General features: G+C 39.9%; 2 protein-coding genes across 4 annotated transcripts in view; one reads left to right on the forward strand and one right to left on the reverse strand.

Moving 5' to 3' along the window:
- Nucleotides 1-6,931, reverse strand: nle1 (notchless homolog 1 (Drosophila)). 3 transcript variants are annotated; one of them, XM_027150274.2, is made up of 13 exons: nt 6,793-6,931; nt 5,967-6,106; nt 5,556-5,773; nt 5,291-5,370; nt 5,121-5,197; nt 4,945-5,042; nt 3,208-3,400; nt 2,917-3,052; nt 2,364-2,410; nt 2,074-2,276; nt 924-1,083; nt 700-770; nt 1-589 (listed from the first exon to the last, which is right to left on the reverse strand). In XM_027150274.2, exons 2-13 carry the CDS (start codon nt 6,099-6,101, stop codon nt 577-579), a joined length of 1,431 nt encoding a protein of 476 aa, XP_027006075.1. In that variant the 5' UTR covers nt 6,102-6,106; nt 6,793-6,931; the 3' UTR covers nt 1-576. The 3 variants fall into 3 exon arrangements, with proteins under 3 accessions (XP_027006075.1, XP_047660542.1, XP_047660543.1); XM_047804586.1 differs by having other exon boundaries at nt 6,731-6,799; XM_047804587.1 differs by lacking the exon at nt 6,793-6,931 and adding an exon at nt 6,448-6,603.
- Nucleotides 6,858-18,239, forward strand: part of ltn1 (listerin E3 ubiquitin protein ligase 1) — a 24,220-nt gene continuing 12,838 nt past the window's right edge. Inside the window, exons 1-14 of the mRNA XM_027150261.2 lie at nt 6,858-6,996; nt 7,548-7,754; nt 7,883-7,981; nt 8,542-8,772; nt 8,888-8,940; nt 9,266-9,446; nt 9,645-9,818; nt 10,181-10,371; nt 11,860-12,007; nt 12,627-13,388; nt 13,679-13,720; nt 13,937-14,135; nt 14,342-14,581; nt 15,158-15,311. Coding sequence (XP_027006062.2) covers nt 6,955-6,996; nt 7,548-7,754; nt 7,883-7,981; nt 8,542-8,772; nt 8,888-8,940; nt 9,266-9,446; nt 9,645-9,818; nt 10,181-10,371; nt 11,860-12,007; nt 12,627-13,388; nt 13,679-13,720; nt 13,937-14,135; nt 14,342-14,581; nt 15,158-15,311 — 2,723 coding nt within the window. The 5' untranslated portion in view covers nt 6,858-6,954. The remainder of the gene's footprint in view (nt 6,997-7,547; nt 7,755-7,882; nt 7,982-8,541; nt 8,773-8,887; nt 8,941-9,265; nt 9,447-9,644; nt 9,819-10,180; nt 10,372-11,859; nt 12,008-12,626; nt 13,389-13,678; nt 13,721-13,936; nt 14,136-14,341; nt 14,582-15,157; nt 15,312-18,239) is intronic.

Below are 18,239 nucleotides of genomic sequence, written 5' to 3' on the forward strand. Positions count from 1 at the left end.
TGATGTTTTGCAGTCATTTTATTGGAAACAAATAAGTCACAATGATACAGAATCCCATTTTGGTATATTTACATTTTTTGACAGTATAAGAGTTACTGCATAGATTGTGTGATTGTATCTGGTCATGTCTGAAAGAGAGTAATTACTTCCAAAAAATGGCTTGGCAAGAGAAAAAAATTCTATTTTTTTAATAGGATGGTCTCTGAATAATACAAGCTCTTAGTGGAAAACTCTATTCCAACCTCAGTGGTTTTAAAAGAAGTGTGTATGTGTGAAGTGTGTATGTGTTGAGTTCAAATGCTGGGCAATGGTGGCAAATTTGCTTGTGCCACAAGTACACCATAACTTCATGCTTCTATGTTTCTCAGGGACATGACAGCAGTATGTGCTGCAAATGTCTTCTTGTCTGATTCAGAGTACACACTGGGGGGCTGGTTAATTTGGTTAAGGCTCAAGCTGAGACAGCTGTCAGTCGTCCTGTTGGATAGACCAACAGAATGATAAAAGTAGGTGCACTGAGGCATCTGTTTCATCGGCTGGTAAATGTACAGTCATGGGGGACGGAACCTGGATCATCTACCTCCTCCATCTATGTAAAGAAAAAAACACAGACATGCCATTTATTGTCAGGTCATGACGCATTTGTGAGTGTGTATAAACGCTAAATATAGCAAAGTAATAAATAAGTGAATTACTCACATCCGTAGACATTTGTCTTTCCCACCACTGGCCACTCGCTGACCATCAGGACTCCAATCTACAGCAAACACCTGAATGAAACAAACATCGACATCAAGTAGCCTTAAAAAAGATCAATAAAAATAACAGTATTAACTTTTACTACTTTTGTCATCCTCTTTGGGAAGCATTCTGTATGTATTAAACACATTAAAAACGACTAAAAAACTAAGATGTCCTCTCACCTCGTCAGCATGTCCAGGCAGATCCACACTCAGTTTGCCCGTCTTCACATCCCACACCTTCAGGGTGCTGTCGCTGCTCCCGCTCACCAACAGACGGCTGTCTGCTGACCACGCTACCTGATAAACAGCGGCCACGTGACCCCGGAGTGACGTTAAATACCTGCAAAAGGGAAATCACTAAATCAGTAAAGAGTGCAACATTTATATTGAACTTTTTCCTCTTTATTTGAATTTTGTAGTACTTCCACATTCAAGGTTGCTTTAAGATTTTACAAAATAAAAACAAGGAAAGATAATTAGAAATAAGAGGGAGAACAGTCTTAGAAAGATCTGTAGGACAGTGGATGTGCCTGTATGAGAGACATTCTTGTATTATGAACCACCAGGACACTAAAAGTGGAGAAGCTGAGTGTATGAAATGGGATGTACGAACCCGTAAGTGCTTCTATATGTAACCTAGAAAGAGACGGTTGGCTAACATACCTGCTGAAGCTCGGCTGTAACGTGTGCTAAGTGCTTGACGTCTGAAGATTTAGCAGTTTAATTCATCTCTATCATTTCTTTAACTTTACTACTTATCTTTATATGTGTTTCTATTTCTATACAATATTACTTCTCTAAGATAAGCAAACGATTTCATGGAATACATAGAAAACAAAAAGCAATGGTGAGACTTCTCTTGTTATTTCTCAGCAAATAATGAGGTGATGCTGAAATTAGGACCAACATCATGTCACTTGAGTGCCATCTACTGTATTTTCCTAGAATAAACGTCAGTACGATTGTACATATTATAGTCAGAAAATATTAACATTATACACTTTCTGTACAGTTAATAATTTTTCTGTTGGCACAAATTAGACAAGAAAAGTGCAAATAGGGTCATTCAAAACAGTCCACATTAACTATATAACAATAAATAAATAAATAAAGTCTATCATGTTCAATGTCTTGTTCAAGTTTTAAAATTTGTGTAATATATTTAATTACGTCTTTTTAAACAGTGCAGCATCTTTAACCAAACTGTTTAATCCCCTGAAAGTTCCCTAAAATCATGAATTTCGGTGTCATCAGTGAATTTGCGTATTCCCAGCATTCTTCTAGGTGCAACGATCCAAAAAAGGATAAAATATCAGATTTAATTACATACTTGCCAGTTCTGCCATCCCAGATCTTGATAGACTTGTCGAAAGAAGCGCTTGCAAGCAGTCGTGTGTCAGGGGAAAAGAGGACTTCATTGACCAGAGCCTGGTGTCCAGTCATTCGAGCCACAGGCTTCTTCTCCTCTGCTGGATTCCACAGGAAGAGTGTGAAGTCATCAGAACCTGACACCAGTCTCTCAGAAGCTTCACCCTGATTCAGATACAAAGCTTGATAAAGCATTAAACTGCTGACCTACAGTATGAACTAGTCTCATTACTATATATATATTGCACTTACTCTGACTTTGTTATATCGCTGCAGTGCTCTCTCTTTGATTTCTTCCACTGCAGGATGCAACCAAACCAGCGTTAATCCAACAGTACATCAGACTCCATGACTGGTGTATTATTTATTATTATTATAGTCTTTAACGAAAAGCCTAACCAACCATACAGTATCATATATATATATAGTAAGCCAACATGGCCAAAAAAACCAAAAAAAAAAAACACGGTAAATACCAGTAAATCAGGTCTCCGAATAAAAATCACAGCCAAAATCATTTGTTTAAATATCTATTTTTGAAGATTTCATTTGTTTGAGTTGTTGTGTACGAGTGTAGCATTGTGTGTGCTCCCCCATCCATGACAATTCACTGACTTCCTTTTATAGAAGACAGACTAAAGGTGTTTCCTTGCTCGACATAATAGAGATGTCTAAGCGAGACCACTAAAATTAGCGACATTCAAATGATAAATGTTCAGTAATTCTCAGACTGAATCATAAAATAATCATACCCTATATATCCAACTCATCTGTAAATATTAATTACAAGCATTGCTAATCTTACATGTCCCAGTAAGGTCCTGAGGGTTAATGGTAGCAGTGGCTGGTTCAAAGGCTCCTGTACGGAGGACGTAGTCAGTGCTGAGAGCCAGCGTGTTCACCCAGTGAGCATGACCCTGCAGTGTTCGACACTGAACCCCCTAGAGCAAGAAGAGACCAAAAAACACATCTTTGTTTAATCCAGCAATTATAAGGTTAGCACTAAAAAGATGATATTACTACTTTTTTGGCATAACTCAATAGAGACTTGCTGCAATAATAAGCTCATAGAAAAAAATAAAGCATTTCTTCTTACATCTTTAGCCCTCCAGACTTTAATAGTCCTGTCCTGGGATGAAGTGTACAGAAGGCCGTCGCCTCCCCATTTCACACAGGTCACTGACTGCGTGTGGCCAGTCAGGATCTTATCACAGCGGCTAAGCACCGTGTCCCATATCCGAACCGAGCCATCTTTAGAAGAGCTAGCCAAGTATCGGCATTCAGGGTTCCTGTGGCACAGTGACCCGGCGAACACAGTTAGATGTGTACATAAACATATTAAAAAAAATTGGGATTGAATTGGGATACTCAGAGGGATGAGAAAAACAAAACAATAAAGCTGTACTAGTTCGGCTCCAATTCGATCGCGCTATATTTTAACATTTGAGTAAACACTCTACGTAAACACTCTACAATTTAAACATCTAAATCAAGAAAAAAGTACAAATAATCTAACAAATAGTTGTGTTTTAAAATGTTTATTGAGGAATTTTTTTTAATGATTTAGATCCAAAATAATAAAGACCAAAAGCTGTATCTCACAAATTAAGAACTACGCACACACCATGTTTTACAGTTAATGATAGTGCATTAATAATACAGATAAAAGATTTAGTGCTGTCTCCTTAAGTGTGCCTGTCTTTACTACCGCACTCATTAAGAGACGCATTAGGATCTGAGAGTTAGCACTTACGTTGCAAGTTCTGCAAAGATTTAGCTTTCCGTATTTAATTACAACGCTGTATCTATGTTTTTGGGTCTGTGATAATAATTGCGCTGTAATAAATCCAGATGCGCTGTAATAAATCCAGAGATACTCCAAAAGGCTTTTCACACTGAACTCTAGAGGGACGTTTGTAAAAAGCTTGGTAGAAAGAAACAGAGAGTCAATCAGAAATTGTACAGCATGTACCTTAAATCACAGGCTCTGAGTAAACAGTAGTGTAAAGGGAAATGCGCCAATTGGAGTAAAGAGAAGACGGTTTTATTTTTACAGTCAAGGTCGGAAACTGTGAGTGTGATCATTTGAGACACAGCTAAAGTCAGATTGAGCAAAGTCACCGATGTGAAAACACGATGCTGTATTTGTCCAACCCTGTTTTTTTGACACCACAAACAGGCAAATAAGCAGTTTAACCCTCTGTTAAAGAATCTACAGTGTGAAACGTCAGTTTATGAACACCTAGGATCAGTCACTTACCCCAGGTAAAGTATGAGCAGTGAGGTACACGTAACAAGATAACCCAGGATTCTGCTTACCGGAGTTTACGATCATCCTCAGTTAACTATTTCGAGTATGGAATTCCCTATAGATGTCTTTGACTCTTTTTAGTATATAGCTGTAAAAGAGTAATGATTTCTAAAGTATAATTAAAGAATTGAGAGTAATGCAATGTAGTTTCCCTCTAGACCTTTTCCTCATTATGTCAGAATAAGTTAAAGGTTGTTTCACCATGACTGGTGCGTCCGTTTTGCTCGTTAATGATCTAACTCAACATCTGGATTACTTTAAGGCTGCTTTGTGATGATATCTATAGTTAAAAGTACGATACAAATAAAATTGAATGACCTGGATTCAGGTACACAATTTTGGGAAGTTTCGATTATATGAGTGTCAGATCTGAATAACGAGCGACCCGATCCGTCCCTGCTTTGTGACTTTATTGTAAAACTGAAAATGAATGTTCCTGCAGACTTTCTGTAGATGATTTTAGTAAAGCCACAGTAACAGCATTTCCTGGCACAAGTAACATGAAATTCGAACCATACTTACAGGTGTAATGGCTCCCAACACAGCCAAGTGATCCATTTAGTGTGTCCATTCAGAGTCTTTCCTATCTGCTGTCCTGTTACCGGGTCCCACAGGAGAATCTAATGTGTACAAATTTACAGACACTGTTGGTATATGAAAGACATAGCTGCTGTTTTGGAAGCAGTATGAACACTTACCTGACTGTTTTTACACCCTGACGCTAACTTTTTGCCATCTGGAGACCAGGCGATAGACAGAACCCAGTGTTTATGGCCTTAAACACATAAATGATGCTTGTTAGCCTCAGAAGGTATATAAAATACAATCAGAAATCGGTTGTACTGAAGTGCAGTAAATCTTCACTGACCTTTGGAAGTGTGATGAGGAGTCTCCGTGGTCAGATCCCAAAATCTCACGGTCGTATCTCCAGAACCACTAGCCAGGTATCTAAAGACAGATTAAACACAGAGAATGGATTCTTTAGGACAAAATTGTTTCATAAAAGACAGTGTCAGTAATAAAGCCTAATACTGGCTATTTCTATTTCGAGTTCAATTTCATATGATTCTGATTCTTTAGACATAATTTACACTGAAAAATAAAGATTATTCATGGACACTTGTTCCACTCACTTCCCAGTAGGACTGAAGGCCACTGAGATGACAGCCTCAGTGTGGCCCTCCAGTGAACTGGTACAGCGAGCCACGGCTCTCACGCGGAACACGGCTTGTGGTTGGTACACTACTGGCAACACCTGCTCCGTTTCCACACCAAGAGTCTGCACACAAGCCCCCAGGGATGACACCACCTCAGCATCGTGCACAAAAAACAGCAGTGGCACCGGCTCTTCCTGAAGAGAGAGAGAGAGAGAGAGAGAGAGAGAGAGAATAATATGTGTAGAATAATCACAGCTCAAGTTCACAGAGGAACAAATGAGAAACAAATGCATAGAATAAGTATCTTTAGATTTACCACTGAATTACTCACAACATATCAATTATTTTGCACAAAACAAAGCATGATAAACTCTATGTTGCAGTTACCTTTTGTAACAAGGCATTACAGACCAGCTGCAGCTTATCTGGGGTTATGTTAAGTGGGACATCAAACGGAGATCCGAGAGGTTCTCCACCTTCATCCTGAAACTGGATTAACATACGCTCCACGTCCCCACTCATTTTGTCTGTCAAAACAGGAAAGATGAGCGAGATAGGTGAGATGTGTGAGATGACATTTACGGATACTGCAAAATTCTAGCACAAAAATGGGTTCTCATAATGAATAAATAAACATGACTGGCAAGTTTTTAAGGAACAGTTTATAATTTTTAAGAACTGCAAATGTGGCCATATAATTTGGTGAAATATGTTAATAACGATTATGATAATGATAAAACAACAATCTACACCTTACAAATGTATAATGACTTTGATTAAATAATATTTCACCGTCATAACATGTTATAAGCAATAAACAGAATACATACACTATAAACATAAACTAGGTAAAACATGACAGGCTTACAGTTAACAGTTAATTTGTTAGAATGCTCTCATCTTGGAGTATATCATAGTTATCTTTCCTCTTAGATTTTTTTTATAGATATATTAATGATGCTCTAACTACGCTTAAACATGACATAATGCATCGCCAATTCCTAGATCAAGCTTGATAAACATTCTAAACATGACAAACTCTTATACACAGAATGTTGCCAGCTTGTTACAAGGCTTATTTGTTTTTTTTTATAGATCTTAAAGCTAAAACCAACATCACTCAGATAACAAAACATACTGCACTAACGTACTCAAGAAAACACGGTTTAAACTTGAAATAAAACAAACGATCACGTTATGGCGAAGAATTTACCTTTCACACGTGTATATAAATATATCGTCAGCCGGCGCACAACTGTGACGTAAACGTCACGGACACGTCACGAACGCGACACTCTTACATCGAAATAGAGCTAGCTGTAATAGCAGTTTTAGCTGAAAAATCGGAGTCAACGTCAAGTTAAAGTCACACAAAATGGGTGGGAAAAATAAACAAAGGACGAAAGGAAATGTTCGGGTAAGGCAAATGACGTTGTTGTGAGGTTTGTTGGTTATCAGGCTGGTGAACGTGTCATGATGCTAAAGTTGTGCTACTTCCAGTTGTGTTTACTATCAGGTTCCGGGTGTGGTGTTTTATTTTGGTATAAATATACTACACTAAACATAGTATGTTAATAAACAACAACAACAACAAGGCGTGATGGTATATAATCTCACGTAGTGTTAAAAACTTTTAGCTTTTAAAAAACAACACAAATACACAACCAGCTCCTTAGCACATGGAGCAGACAGGTTTTATTAACACAACTACAAAAAAAATGGCTGTCGTATGAAACTTATACAAAATGTTCATAAAGCCTCACTGAACAAAACGAATTTTTTTCGTGGAAGCTCTAGGGAACAGTTGTATACATGTTGTGGTGGATAAACACTGGTGTTATATTAGTGAATTATAATGATATTAGTAATAATAATAATAATAATAATAATAATAATAATGCTTTACCTCAGTGACCAAACATATCACAGCCATACAGTATTTATATCTCAATTTCTTCCTAATTTCAGCCTTCTAGCAGTGGCAGAGCTGCTGAACTGTTAGCTCGGGGAAATGGACTGGTGCCTGGGTTTGTTGGATTTGGGGTTTCGACCTCAAAAGAACCTGGATATGTTCCTGCGGTCCACGGTGCCGAGGAAATAGACAACCTGGTGGATGCTGATTTTCGTCTGGTTTTGAGGAAATTGTCCAAGAAAGATACAGTCACAAAACTGAAGGTGAACGTGAGCTTTGTGTGAATTGTCTGTAGTAACTGGGTAAGGTCAAGAATCCCAGTTCATCTGGATGGAAACCTGTGTAGATGATTTACGCAGTTAATTTCTTATGTAACTCCTTGTGCTTGCAGGCTGTACAAGAATTTGGAGCTATGTGCCAAGAGCGTGACTCAGACGTAGTCAAAGGGGTTCTTCCATACTGGCCGCGTATATATTGCAAAATATCAATGGTAAGACTTCATTATTTAGAGTTAGTTATTTAATTGTGTTAACCTCCTCTAAGCCTCCCATAATTTATTGTTGATACACCTACTGGCAACTTTATTCAGAACACCTGAACATCTGCTAATGCTGACCTGTTCACATCGACCACCAGAATGACAGAATGTGCGTTTGTTGATTGGAAAAAGATCACACAACATTTTTACATTCTTGAACTTTTCAGTTTACGGCTGTAAAGAATGGTTATTTAAACTTGAATCAGTCTGATCGTTCTTTTCCGAACTGTTTCATCAACAAAACATTTCTGCCAGTAGAACTGAATGGACATTGATTTAGTTTTCACCAGCTATTCTGTTAGATTCTTTAGATGCCATGAAAATCACAATCGTCCTGTTTTCAGATGTTAGATGTTTAAGTCTTGACATGTATCTGTCTGATTTTATGCATCGACTTTCTGCTACATGGCTTATTGGATATGTGCATAAATAAACATGGTGTTCTTAATAAAGTGGATATATATGTGTATGATACTAATTACTGCATAGTTATAACACTGGTATTGTGTTAGGATCATGATAGACGACTTCGAGAAGCCACACAGCAAGCATTTGAACAGCTGATTCTGAAAGTCAAGCGTAACCTCGCCCCATACCTGAAAGGCATAATGGGCCACTGGCTCATAGCACGGTGCGACACCCATTCTCCTGCTGCCTCTGCTGCTAATGTCGCCTTCCAGGCTGCTTTCCCGCTTAACAAACAGTCTGAGGCTCTCAGCTACTGCAAAGATGAAGTATTAACCGTAAGTCTAATTAACATGACTCACAAATGTGTCTTGTTATTAAGCTGTAGAAAATTTCATTGACCATGGGAATGGCCTAATCTTAAGCAATGCTTTTCTACTTTGGTTCCTGTAGGTGCTCCAAGACAACCTGCTCAAGGAAACAGCCGACACTCTAAGCGATCCACAGTACGTGTAGAATCATGCAGTTAAGATAAGGGAGAACTTTGAGGTTTTATGGCAACAAGGAACTTTTTTTTTATCTTATTACCTCAGAGATAAACTGAGGTCATTGCCATTTACAGTATAGCTGCTATAACATAAGAGATAACAGGACCTAAAAATTTCATAACATTAAAATATAACTACAAATACAAACTACAAATCTGGCATATTGTCTGATGCTTGTTCAGTTGTCTTAAAATGCATTATTTAAGTAATTATTACTGCTTTTTTATTCTCATAATTTGGAGTTCCTTATGGAAGTTGAACTGTATGTGATGTACGTGTGCAGGATTGTACCAGAGGAGGAGCGACAGGCAAAATATGTGCGTGTGCTGACCAGCTCGCTGCTGGCTCTCAAGAAACTGCTCAACTCCTTATCCATGTCCGACCGGGAGGCTCTCAGCCAGCGGCTCGTTCACATAATCTCACAAGCCAAATTCTGGAAGTATAGCAAACATAACACCCCACAGGTGAGCTGGATAAGATGAAAAAAAAAAAAAACATGCTCTTGAGCATTATTAGACTTTCTTTTTTCATCAGGAAAATAATTTATTACTTTTTCATAATCTTGTTTTCTGATTATTAAGCTTATAATGTAATTCTTAAACACAAATAAAAGTGACTAATGATGAATGATGACAAACTGGAAGTTTTGTTTTCTCCTCCAGGTCAGAGGGGCGTTTTTTAAAGCGGTAGCTGCGTTGTGTGAACTTGTGCCTGAACTTACTCAGACCGAAGCAGCTCGAGCTTCTTCTGCTGTACTCCTAAGTATCAACGACTCGGATCCTGTCGTGTTGCCGCCACTGTGGGAAGCCGTTCTGCACGTTATCTCAAGTATACAGGTCAGAACCTTTTAATGCAGTCTTGATGTGAGTGACAATACTGTTTTAGTTACAGTCACTGTGTTTGAAGCAGGAAAATTTTGGGATGAGAAATGAAATATAGATCCCTAACTATGGGTGAGAATGGCTGTAAAAATAAGAAAGAACCCTTAAGGGGAACCAGACACGGACATCTGTGTAATAGGATTATAAACTATATAAGTACTAAATGAATTACTAAAAAAAAAATCCCTAATTTATAATTCAGTCTCAAGATTGTATAGTTTACTTTGGGGCTTCAGAACATTATCTATGGATTTTAATGTGGACATTTTAAATGAAAGTGTTGGATTGTTCCTCATCGGATCCTCGATGTTCTGCAGGATTGTTGGTCTCATGTAAACGCTCAGAAAGCTGTTCTGCCCAAGCTTTGGGCTCTGTTGAGAGAAGGAGGACGTGGTCTGGCAACCTCCCTCCACCCCAACATGCTTCCATTTATCAGCAAACTGCCAGGAGACGTCACTGAGCCTAAACTAGATTTCTGTAGCACGTTCCTCTCTTCCATTATTAAAGGGTAAGACACCTCTATCACTTTATTATGTAAATCACTTATTTGCTTATTATACCTTTTTTTGGATCTATAATTATTTAGACCTGTCGAAATTCTACAGTGCTGTAGAAGTTCTCAAATCTGATTGGCCAAAAGGTGTTGATTGATTTTCTATAGCAAAATGTTGTGATGTCTGTAAGACAGATATTTTTAGATTAAATTATATTAATGCTCTAGTGCTACATTTGAACCTTGGAAGTGGGTCAAACTGATAATTCGATAATTGAGTTTGAACGACAATGACAATTGAGTGAAATATATTTTTCTTCCCCAAACAACAATCTGTATAGTTATAATTTTATAATTAGATACAACAGCAAATCCAGCTCATTTATTCATTGCGACTTTTTTTTTATTGCCGACGCTGGAACGACATCACTTAGGGGTTTTTTACACCTGGTCACTTCATGCGTTTTCTGTGATCCGATCTGATCGTAAAAAGACCAGGCCTAACTCCCTCCGAAATGGTTTCGAGACGGATATAAATCCGATCACTCAAACCACTTCAGGAGGTGGTCTGGGACGCATTTCAGATGAAACTGGACAGGTGTAAATGCATGTGGTTGTTCAAGCCACATCCGTCAGCGCTATACTCCTCCCAAACGGAGGTACGTCACTCGCAGGTGACTCGCGAGTCGTGCATCGCGCCAGAAACAAACATGTTTTCCCACCAGCGCTGGCTCTGATCTTTCACCCAGGTGTCTTGTTGGGTCTTAAAATGCACTGCTGCTGCCAGCGAAAATGCAGCACACAGTAAATGCTGTTTTTTGTAGCAACCGCATACACCAAGGTGTGTTCCATTTCAGTTACCCCGGAAATGAGGTAAAATATATTTGCATATTGGGAGGGAGTAGAAAGATCAGATTGATATCCGATTCGCCAAGACGAATGTGACAAGACATTTATGTGGCCTAATGTAAATGGAACAGTTTTAACAAATCAGATCGCTATCGGATCAGAGAAAACACATGAAGTGACCAGGTGTAAAAAGGCCCTTAGTAAATTTGATGGACCTCGGGTTAGGGACCACCAAGTTTCTGAGTAGAAATTTGAAGTTCAAGCATTTTTTTTTTTCTGCTGAAAGTTCAGGAATTATGTGTTCTAATCGAGTCACATTTTTAGTAATAATAATGTAACAACTCATGCAAAGATATACAGATTTTTGAAAAGCATGCAGTTAACATAAAAGAGAACTTTGAGGTTTCATGGCAACAATGTACATATCTTTATCTTATTACCTCTAAGATAAATTGAGGGAATTGATGTGTATAGCTGCTGTACCACGAGAGATAACAGGACCTAAACATTGCACAACATTAAACGTAGATATAAATGGATAAAGATTTGTCATTCAGTGATTACATAAATAAAACAGTTGGTATAATCGTGGTGTAACAGTTAAAAGCCCTAATACGTTACCTGTCCTTGCTCATTGTTTGATGTTTGCTCTAGTCTTTCCAGTGAGCGTGCATTAGTCAGCCCTTCAGAAAGAGCAGCCATCGTCCTTGCTACCATGGAGTCCCTTCGTTTTCTTCTGCTACAGAACGTGGGAGAGGAACCGGAGCAGCGAGCCATACAGAACATGCTCCTCTCAGAGCAAGTGAGTGGCTTTAGAGCTGATCACAGAGGATTTTCTTTTCCCAGACCTTACATTCAGCTGAATCTTTGCTTGATATTACTTAGACTTCTGTTTTAAGTTGCACTGTGCAAAGGTTTCGAGTCTGATTACCTATGAAGCTTCCAATGACAAGCCTAGAATATAGATTATGTAAAGTTATTTTTGTATATAAAAAAAATTTTAGTAGGGGGTAAAGAAAAAATCATAATAATTAGTGTTTGGTATATAAGTTAAAAAAGACTAAAACAAAAGTTACTATAGCGTTAGCATTCGTCTGTCGCTTGAGCATTTGAATTAAAACTTGTAAACTTTTAGAAGGTGAGATGTTTTAGCAAAATTACGTAGCTAGCTTTTTTTACTCCATACATACAGTTGCTGAATTTTTTTTTTCATGAAATAGGCTTTTAGTGTCTTTGTATATTAATTGAATATAATATAATTGTATATAAATTAATTAATTACTGTTTAATTTCTTGCCTTTTTGTAATTTACACAGATAAACAGTGTCTCCATTATCGTTTCATAAACCATAACAGCTTTGGTTGCTTCTCTTTCTCACCTCTGTTTTTTTTCTTTTTTTCTTTCACCTCTCATTTTGTAGCTCATCCCTTTGGTAGACAAAGCCCTTGGAAGCCAAGCATTGCAAAGCGGGCCTCTGTTCCCCGAGATCACAGAGATGCTAGTCTCATGGGAGAAGCGTGCAGTGGGAAACGAGGCCACCACTTTCCTCAGACTTCTGTCAGATTTCTGGGAGGGTTTAGGCTGCATCTGTGTACACTATGTGGATCGTGAGGAGCAGCAGGTTGAGCAGGTGGTGTTGCAAGGCATTGCTTCACTATTGCAGATCATGCAAAATCCAGACCGCAATTGCACAAAACAAGGGAAGAGAAATAAATCTGTTAAGGTATGCTTCTCTGAGGAAGAGGTGAAAGTGCACGCAGAGGAAAACCTGAGTCAAACTCCAGACATGGAGACCTTAAAGAGGCAGGAGAAGCAGCAGAATTCTCCCCTGAGGAGCAGCCACCTGTTGGAGCTGGTCTGCCAGCTGGCTGAACTGAACATGGTGTATGTGAGTGAGCGTGACTCAGAAAGGCACCTGCGCTTCCTGGCTCTATTGCTGCAGGCTTTCCCAAAGGCCGAAGTGTTCCAAGGGCTGCTCATACCAGACGATGGGAAGACAGAGGTGGAATTGGGGACTGAGTTGACAGAAAATCCAGGCATCCAGTTCCTCCTGCAGAGGGTGATGGTTTGGCTCGCGCAGGATGAAAGGAAAGACACAGACTTCCTTGTGGACATGTTGTTCAGTTCTTTGCAATGCTGCGGCTCAAACGCAGAGCAGACTCTTGTACTCAACCACATCACCGTGAGTCCACCTAATTACACCATGTGGACACCCGACCATTACACCCATGTTTGTTTTCTTCAGACAATTGTATAGCTGGTCTTTGTATGCTTTTGTGGCTTACTTGGGGAAAATCACCACAGTCACAGTCCAAATTTCACTAGAAAGCCTTCCTAGATTAAGAATGGGAGTACAGAACGGTCGGCTTTCGTGGTCTGGTGTCCACATACTTTTGGCCTTATGCGCTAATTTCTAGTGAATCTGCTCCGAAAGGCACTTTGCTCATGTGTTTTTATTTTTTCTCTGTGTAGGTGGACTTAAAATGGGGTGTTATTCTGCAGATAATTGAAAAGGTATGTTGAGACAGAGTAATAGAGTGTAGGGTTGGATATATTAGGTTATGTCATAGTTGTAGAATATATCATATCACATTATATGCATCTATTGCTGTTTCACATTTTTACCATTGATTTGACTGATGATGACTGATTTTATTGTGTGTGTGTGTGTGTGTGTGTGTGTGTGTGTGTGTGTGTGTGTGTGTGTGTGTGTGTGTGTGTGTGTGTCAGGCATGTGCTGATGCTGGGTGTTTGGAGGTATGTGTAGGATGGTTAAGAGGGTCTGTTTTAGGTGAGCGTGTAGTTAGACTGGCTAGTGAGCTGTGTGCTTTGGGGCTGAAAGGTTCTCCCTCTGCGTCATTTACCTTGGATCAAGACAACCACAGCTGGCGGCTCATTAGTCTGGCACTATCCCAACAGCATGATGATGGTAAAAGACAAAAATGTACACCGAGTTATCATTATGCTTGTATGTAACTAGTGTTTTACTCTATATCTCTTTATCTGGGACCTCATTTGCATGTTGATGTACTAATAATGTTTTCTAACTTGACATTTCTGTGCATAACTACAGTAACTATTATATAGGTCTTGTAACTCGTAGTTTAACTTATTGTCCTGTTTTCTCTACTCCAGAACCCCTGATAGGAAAGATGTACGTAGAAAAGATCATTGAGCGGCTTCGTGCTACACTGTCCGAGGCGAAGGGCATGTCTGATGCTGGCAACATGGAACCCCTGGTCTCCTTTATATCTGACGTAGCATTTAACTTCTTCTCATCATTAAAGGGCTGTTTACTGCTGGCTGCTGCTGTGGAGCTGCTGCTCACTATTTTCCAGCTTTGTGCTCAGGATCAGATGCTAACGCACCTTTCAGGTAACTCTTACTCCTAGTTTATTTTAACTGCTAAATGCAGATATAGTTTGGGCCTATTTGCTGCATGTAATGCTTTGAAATATGACGATGGAAGATAAAAACAATGCAAACCAAAAAATAAAAAATAAATTGTGATTAGATGTGCTGTATTACAGTAAAACACATATTTTTTTTCTTTTCAATGTTTTGTAGTGTTGTAACCTGGAACTGAAATAGACTTCTTTGGGATTTTTGCTTGCTTGTATTTTAAAGTAAAATTGATCTTATCTATATTCCTGCTCTGTCTTTACTACATTGTGAAAATTTTGCTTGCTATTATCCATGTAGCCTATTTGTTCGAAGCATATAAAACATACATCTGTGTGTAAATTCTGTTTTGACGGTATGATTACTTTTAGTCTCTCATCCACCAAAAATACATTTAGCTTTAATAGAGAAGAAAAAAACAACAAAGACCAGTTCCTCAGTGTATGTTTATACTTATTTCATAGGCCAGTACTGCTTAACGTGCTCATATTGTTTGACTTTGATATCAGTGTAAATTCTAAAAATGCCGTTTGTGTGTTTGTGTGTCAGACCCTCTGCGGGAGAAGCTGAAACATGCATACACAGCTGGGGTTCAGTCATTGGTCACGCACCTGGGGGCAGGTGTAACAAAGGGTACCATCCTCCACAGTGCGGCAGTGTGGGTTAAAAACCAACTACTCACATCTACTCTCAATGTGAAAAGGTAACACAACACACTCCATCAGTTCTCTCTTTAAGCCCTGGAGTTATATGTGCAGTGGCCTCTGTTAACCCTTAACTTTGTGAAATTGTACACTATATTTAGTTTTCTAAATGGGCTGAAATATAAATTTTCTTTTTGCTCGTACAGTATATCGACCATATTTCAATACTGCAGTTTTAAAGACTGCTTATTCCCAAAAGTGAAGAGAGGCTTTACTTTTTAAGAAGAGCCAAGCTCAGATTTTAGTTTTTTACTGAAATGTATTTATAGTATCTTAAAATGTAGTGTAAAAGTGTATTTTGATTTAGCTAGTTACATCAGGTTGCCAAAGGTTTTGGGACACCCCCTCCAAATCATTCAGTTCAGGTGTTTGAATCACTTCCATGGCCACAGGTATGTAAAACCAAGCACCTAGGCATGCAGACTGCTTCTACAAACATTTGTTTAAGAATGGGTCGCTCTCAGGAGCTCAGTGAATCACAGCAAGGTACCGTGGTAGGTTGCCACCTGAGCAGTAAGTCCATTCGTGAAATTTCCTCACTACTAAATATTACATGTTTAACTGTTAGCAGTATTATAACAAAGTGGAAGCAATTGGGAACAACAGCAACTCAACACAAAATGGTAGGCCACGTAAAATCATAGAGCGGGGTCAGCGCATGCTGAGGTGCACAGTGCGCAGAAGATGCCAACTTTCTGCGGAGTCAATAGGTACAGACCATTAAACTTCGTGTGACCCTCAGATTAGCTTAAGAAAGGAACTCTTAATGCTCCCCCAAATTTGTGGGAACAGTTTGAGGATGGCGCTTTTCTGTTCAAACATGACTGCACACCAGTGAACAAAGCAATGTCAATAAAGACATGGATGAGCAGAGAGTTTGTTGTGGAGGAACTTGTCTGGCCTGCACCTCAGCTTGAGAGAACACCATTGGGATGCATTAGATCTGTCGAAGACTGTGGCCAGGTCTTTTCCTCCAACATTAGCACTTGACCTCACAAATGCGCTTCTGGAGGAAATGGTAAAAAATTCCCATAAACACACTCCTAAACCTTGTGGAAAGCCTTCCCAGAAGAGTTGTAGCTGTTGTAGCTGCAAAGGGTGGGCCAATGCCATATTAAATCCAACGGATTAAGAATGGGTGTCATGGCTTCAGTGTGGAAAGGTCTGAAAGCCATCACCAACTACACGACACCATCCCCCAGCACTGTGGTGAATCAACAACTGGCAGACGACCTGAATGAGTTCTACTGTAGGTTTGAAATGCCCAATTCTCACCTTCTGTATCCCCCGAATCAGTCACACCTTCAAATCAGTTCAGTGAAGATGATGTGTGACAGGTCTTCAGGAAGATCAAGAGAAGTAAGGCTTCAGGCACAGACAGCGTTTCACCAGCCTGTCTGAAAGCCTGTGCTGATCAGCTGGCCCCCATCTTCACGTGGATATTCAACACGTCACTGGAGCTGTGTGAAGTACCCTCATGCTTCAAAAGCTCCACCATCATCCCTGTCCCAAAGAAACCCAAAATCACCGGACTTAATGACTACAGACCTGTGGCTCTAACATCTGTGGTCATGAAATCATTTGAAAGACTGGTTCTGGCTTATCTGAAGGACATTACTGGACCCTTACTGAACCCTCTGCAGTTTGCCTACAGAGCAAACAGGTCTGTGAATGATGCAGTCAACATGGGACTGCATTATGTTCTGCAGCATCTAGACAGACCAGGGACTTATGAGAGGATCCTGTTTGTGGACTTCAGTTCTGTCTTTAACACCATCATCCCATCACTCCTACAGCCCAAATTAACCCAGCTCTCTGTGCTCTCCTCTGTCTGTCAGTGGATCACCAGCTTTCTGACAGACAGGCAGCAGCTAGTGCGACTGGGAAAACTCAAATCTAGCACCCGCACCGTCAGCACTGGCACCCCCCAGGGCGGTGTTCTCTCCCCACTGCTCTTCTCCCTGTACACGAATGACTGCACCTCTATTGACCCCTCTGTCAAGCTCCTGAAGTTTGCAGACGACACCACACTGATCGGCCTCATCCAGGACGGTGACGAGTCTGCTTACAGACTGGAGGTTGAGCGGCTGGCTGTCTGGTGCAGCCTTAACAAGCTAAACACGCTCAAGACAGTGGAGATGATAGTGGACTTCAAGAGAAACCCCCCCTGCTCTCCCCCACTAACCATCATGGACAGCATTGTCACAGCAGTGGAGTCATTCAGATTCCTGGGAACCACAATCTCCCAGGACCTGAAGTGGGACATTCACATTGACTCTGTTGTGAAAAAGGCTCAGCAGAGGTTGTACTTCCTTCGTCAGCTGAAGAAGTTCAACCTGCCACAGGATCTGCTGAAACAGTTCTACACTGCCATCATAGAATCTATCCTCTGCACCTCAGTGACTGTTTGGTTCAGCTCAGCCACCCAATCTGAACAGAGGGTAGTCCGGACTGCTGAACGAATCATTGGCACAACTCTCCCCACTCTCCAAGACCGGTACTCCTCCAGAGTGAGCAAAAGGGCAAAGACAATCACTCTGGACCCCTCACATCCAGCACACTCACTCTTTGAACTGTTGCCATCTGGTCGACGCTACAGAGCCCTGAGCTCCAGAATGACCAGACATAGGAACAGTTTCTTCCCTCAAGCAATCCATCCGATGAACAATTAACACCATGGAACACACAACTCCTAATATTTGTACTATGTATACCTCAATTGCACATTTCATACTTGTATATGTCATTCAGACTGTGGAGCTTCTGGCACTAAAACAAATTCCTCGCATGTGAAAACATTCCTAGCAATAAAGCTGATTCTGATTCTGATTAAAGTTCATGTGAATGTAAAGGCAGACGTTCCAAAACTGTTGGCAATATGGTGTAGCTAGATACCGGTTTGTTGGAGTTTTTCCCAGATTGCTACG

Source organism: Tachysurus fulvidraco, chromosome 20 (genome assembly GCF_022655615.1).
Source record: "Tachysurus fulvidraco isolate hzauxx_2018 chromosome 20, HZAU_PFXX_2.0, whole genome shotgun sequence".
Classification (NCBI taxonomy): domain Eukaryota; kingdom Metazoa; phylum Chordata; class Actinopteri; order Siluriformes; family Bagridae; genus Tachysurus; species Tachysurus fulvidraco.

Coding starts and splice junctions, on each gene's coding strand:
- nle1 (XM_027150274.2), bottom strand. CDS start 6,101: ATGAGTGGGGACGTGGAGCGTATGTTAATCCAGTTTCAGGATGAAGGT. Junction 5,198..5,290: donor TCCTCATCACACTTCCAAAG/GTCAGTGAAGAT, acceptor TATGTGTTTAAG/GCCATAAACACTGGGTTCTG. Junction 2,277..2,363: donor AGCGATATAACAAAGTCAGA/GTAAGTGCAATA, acceptor TATCTGAATCAG/GGTGAAGCTTCTGAGAGACT.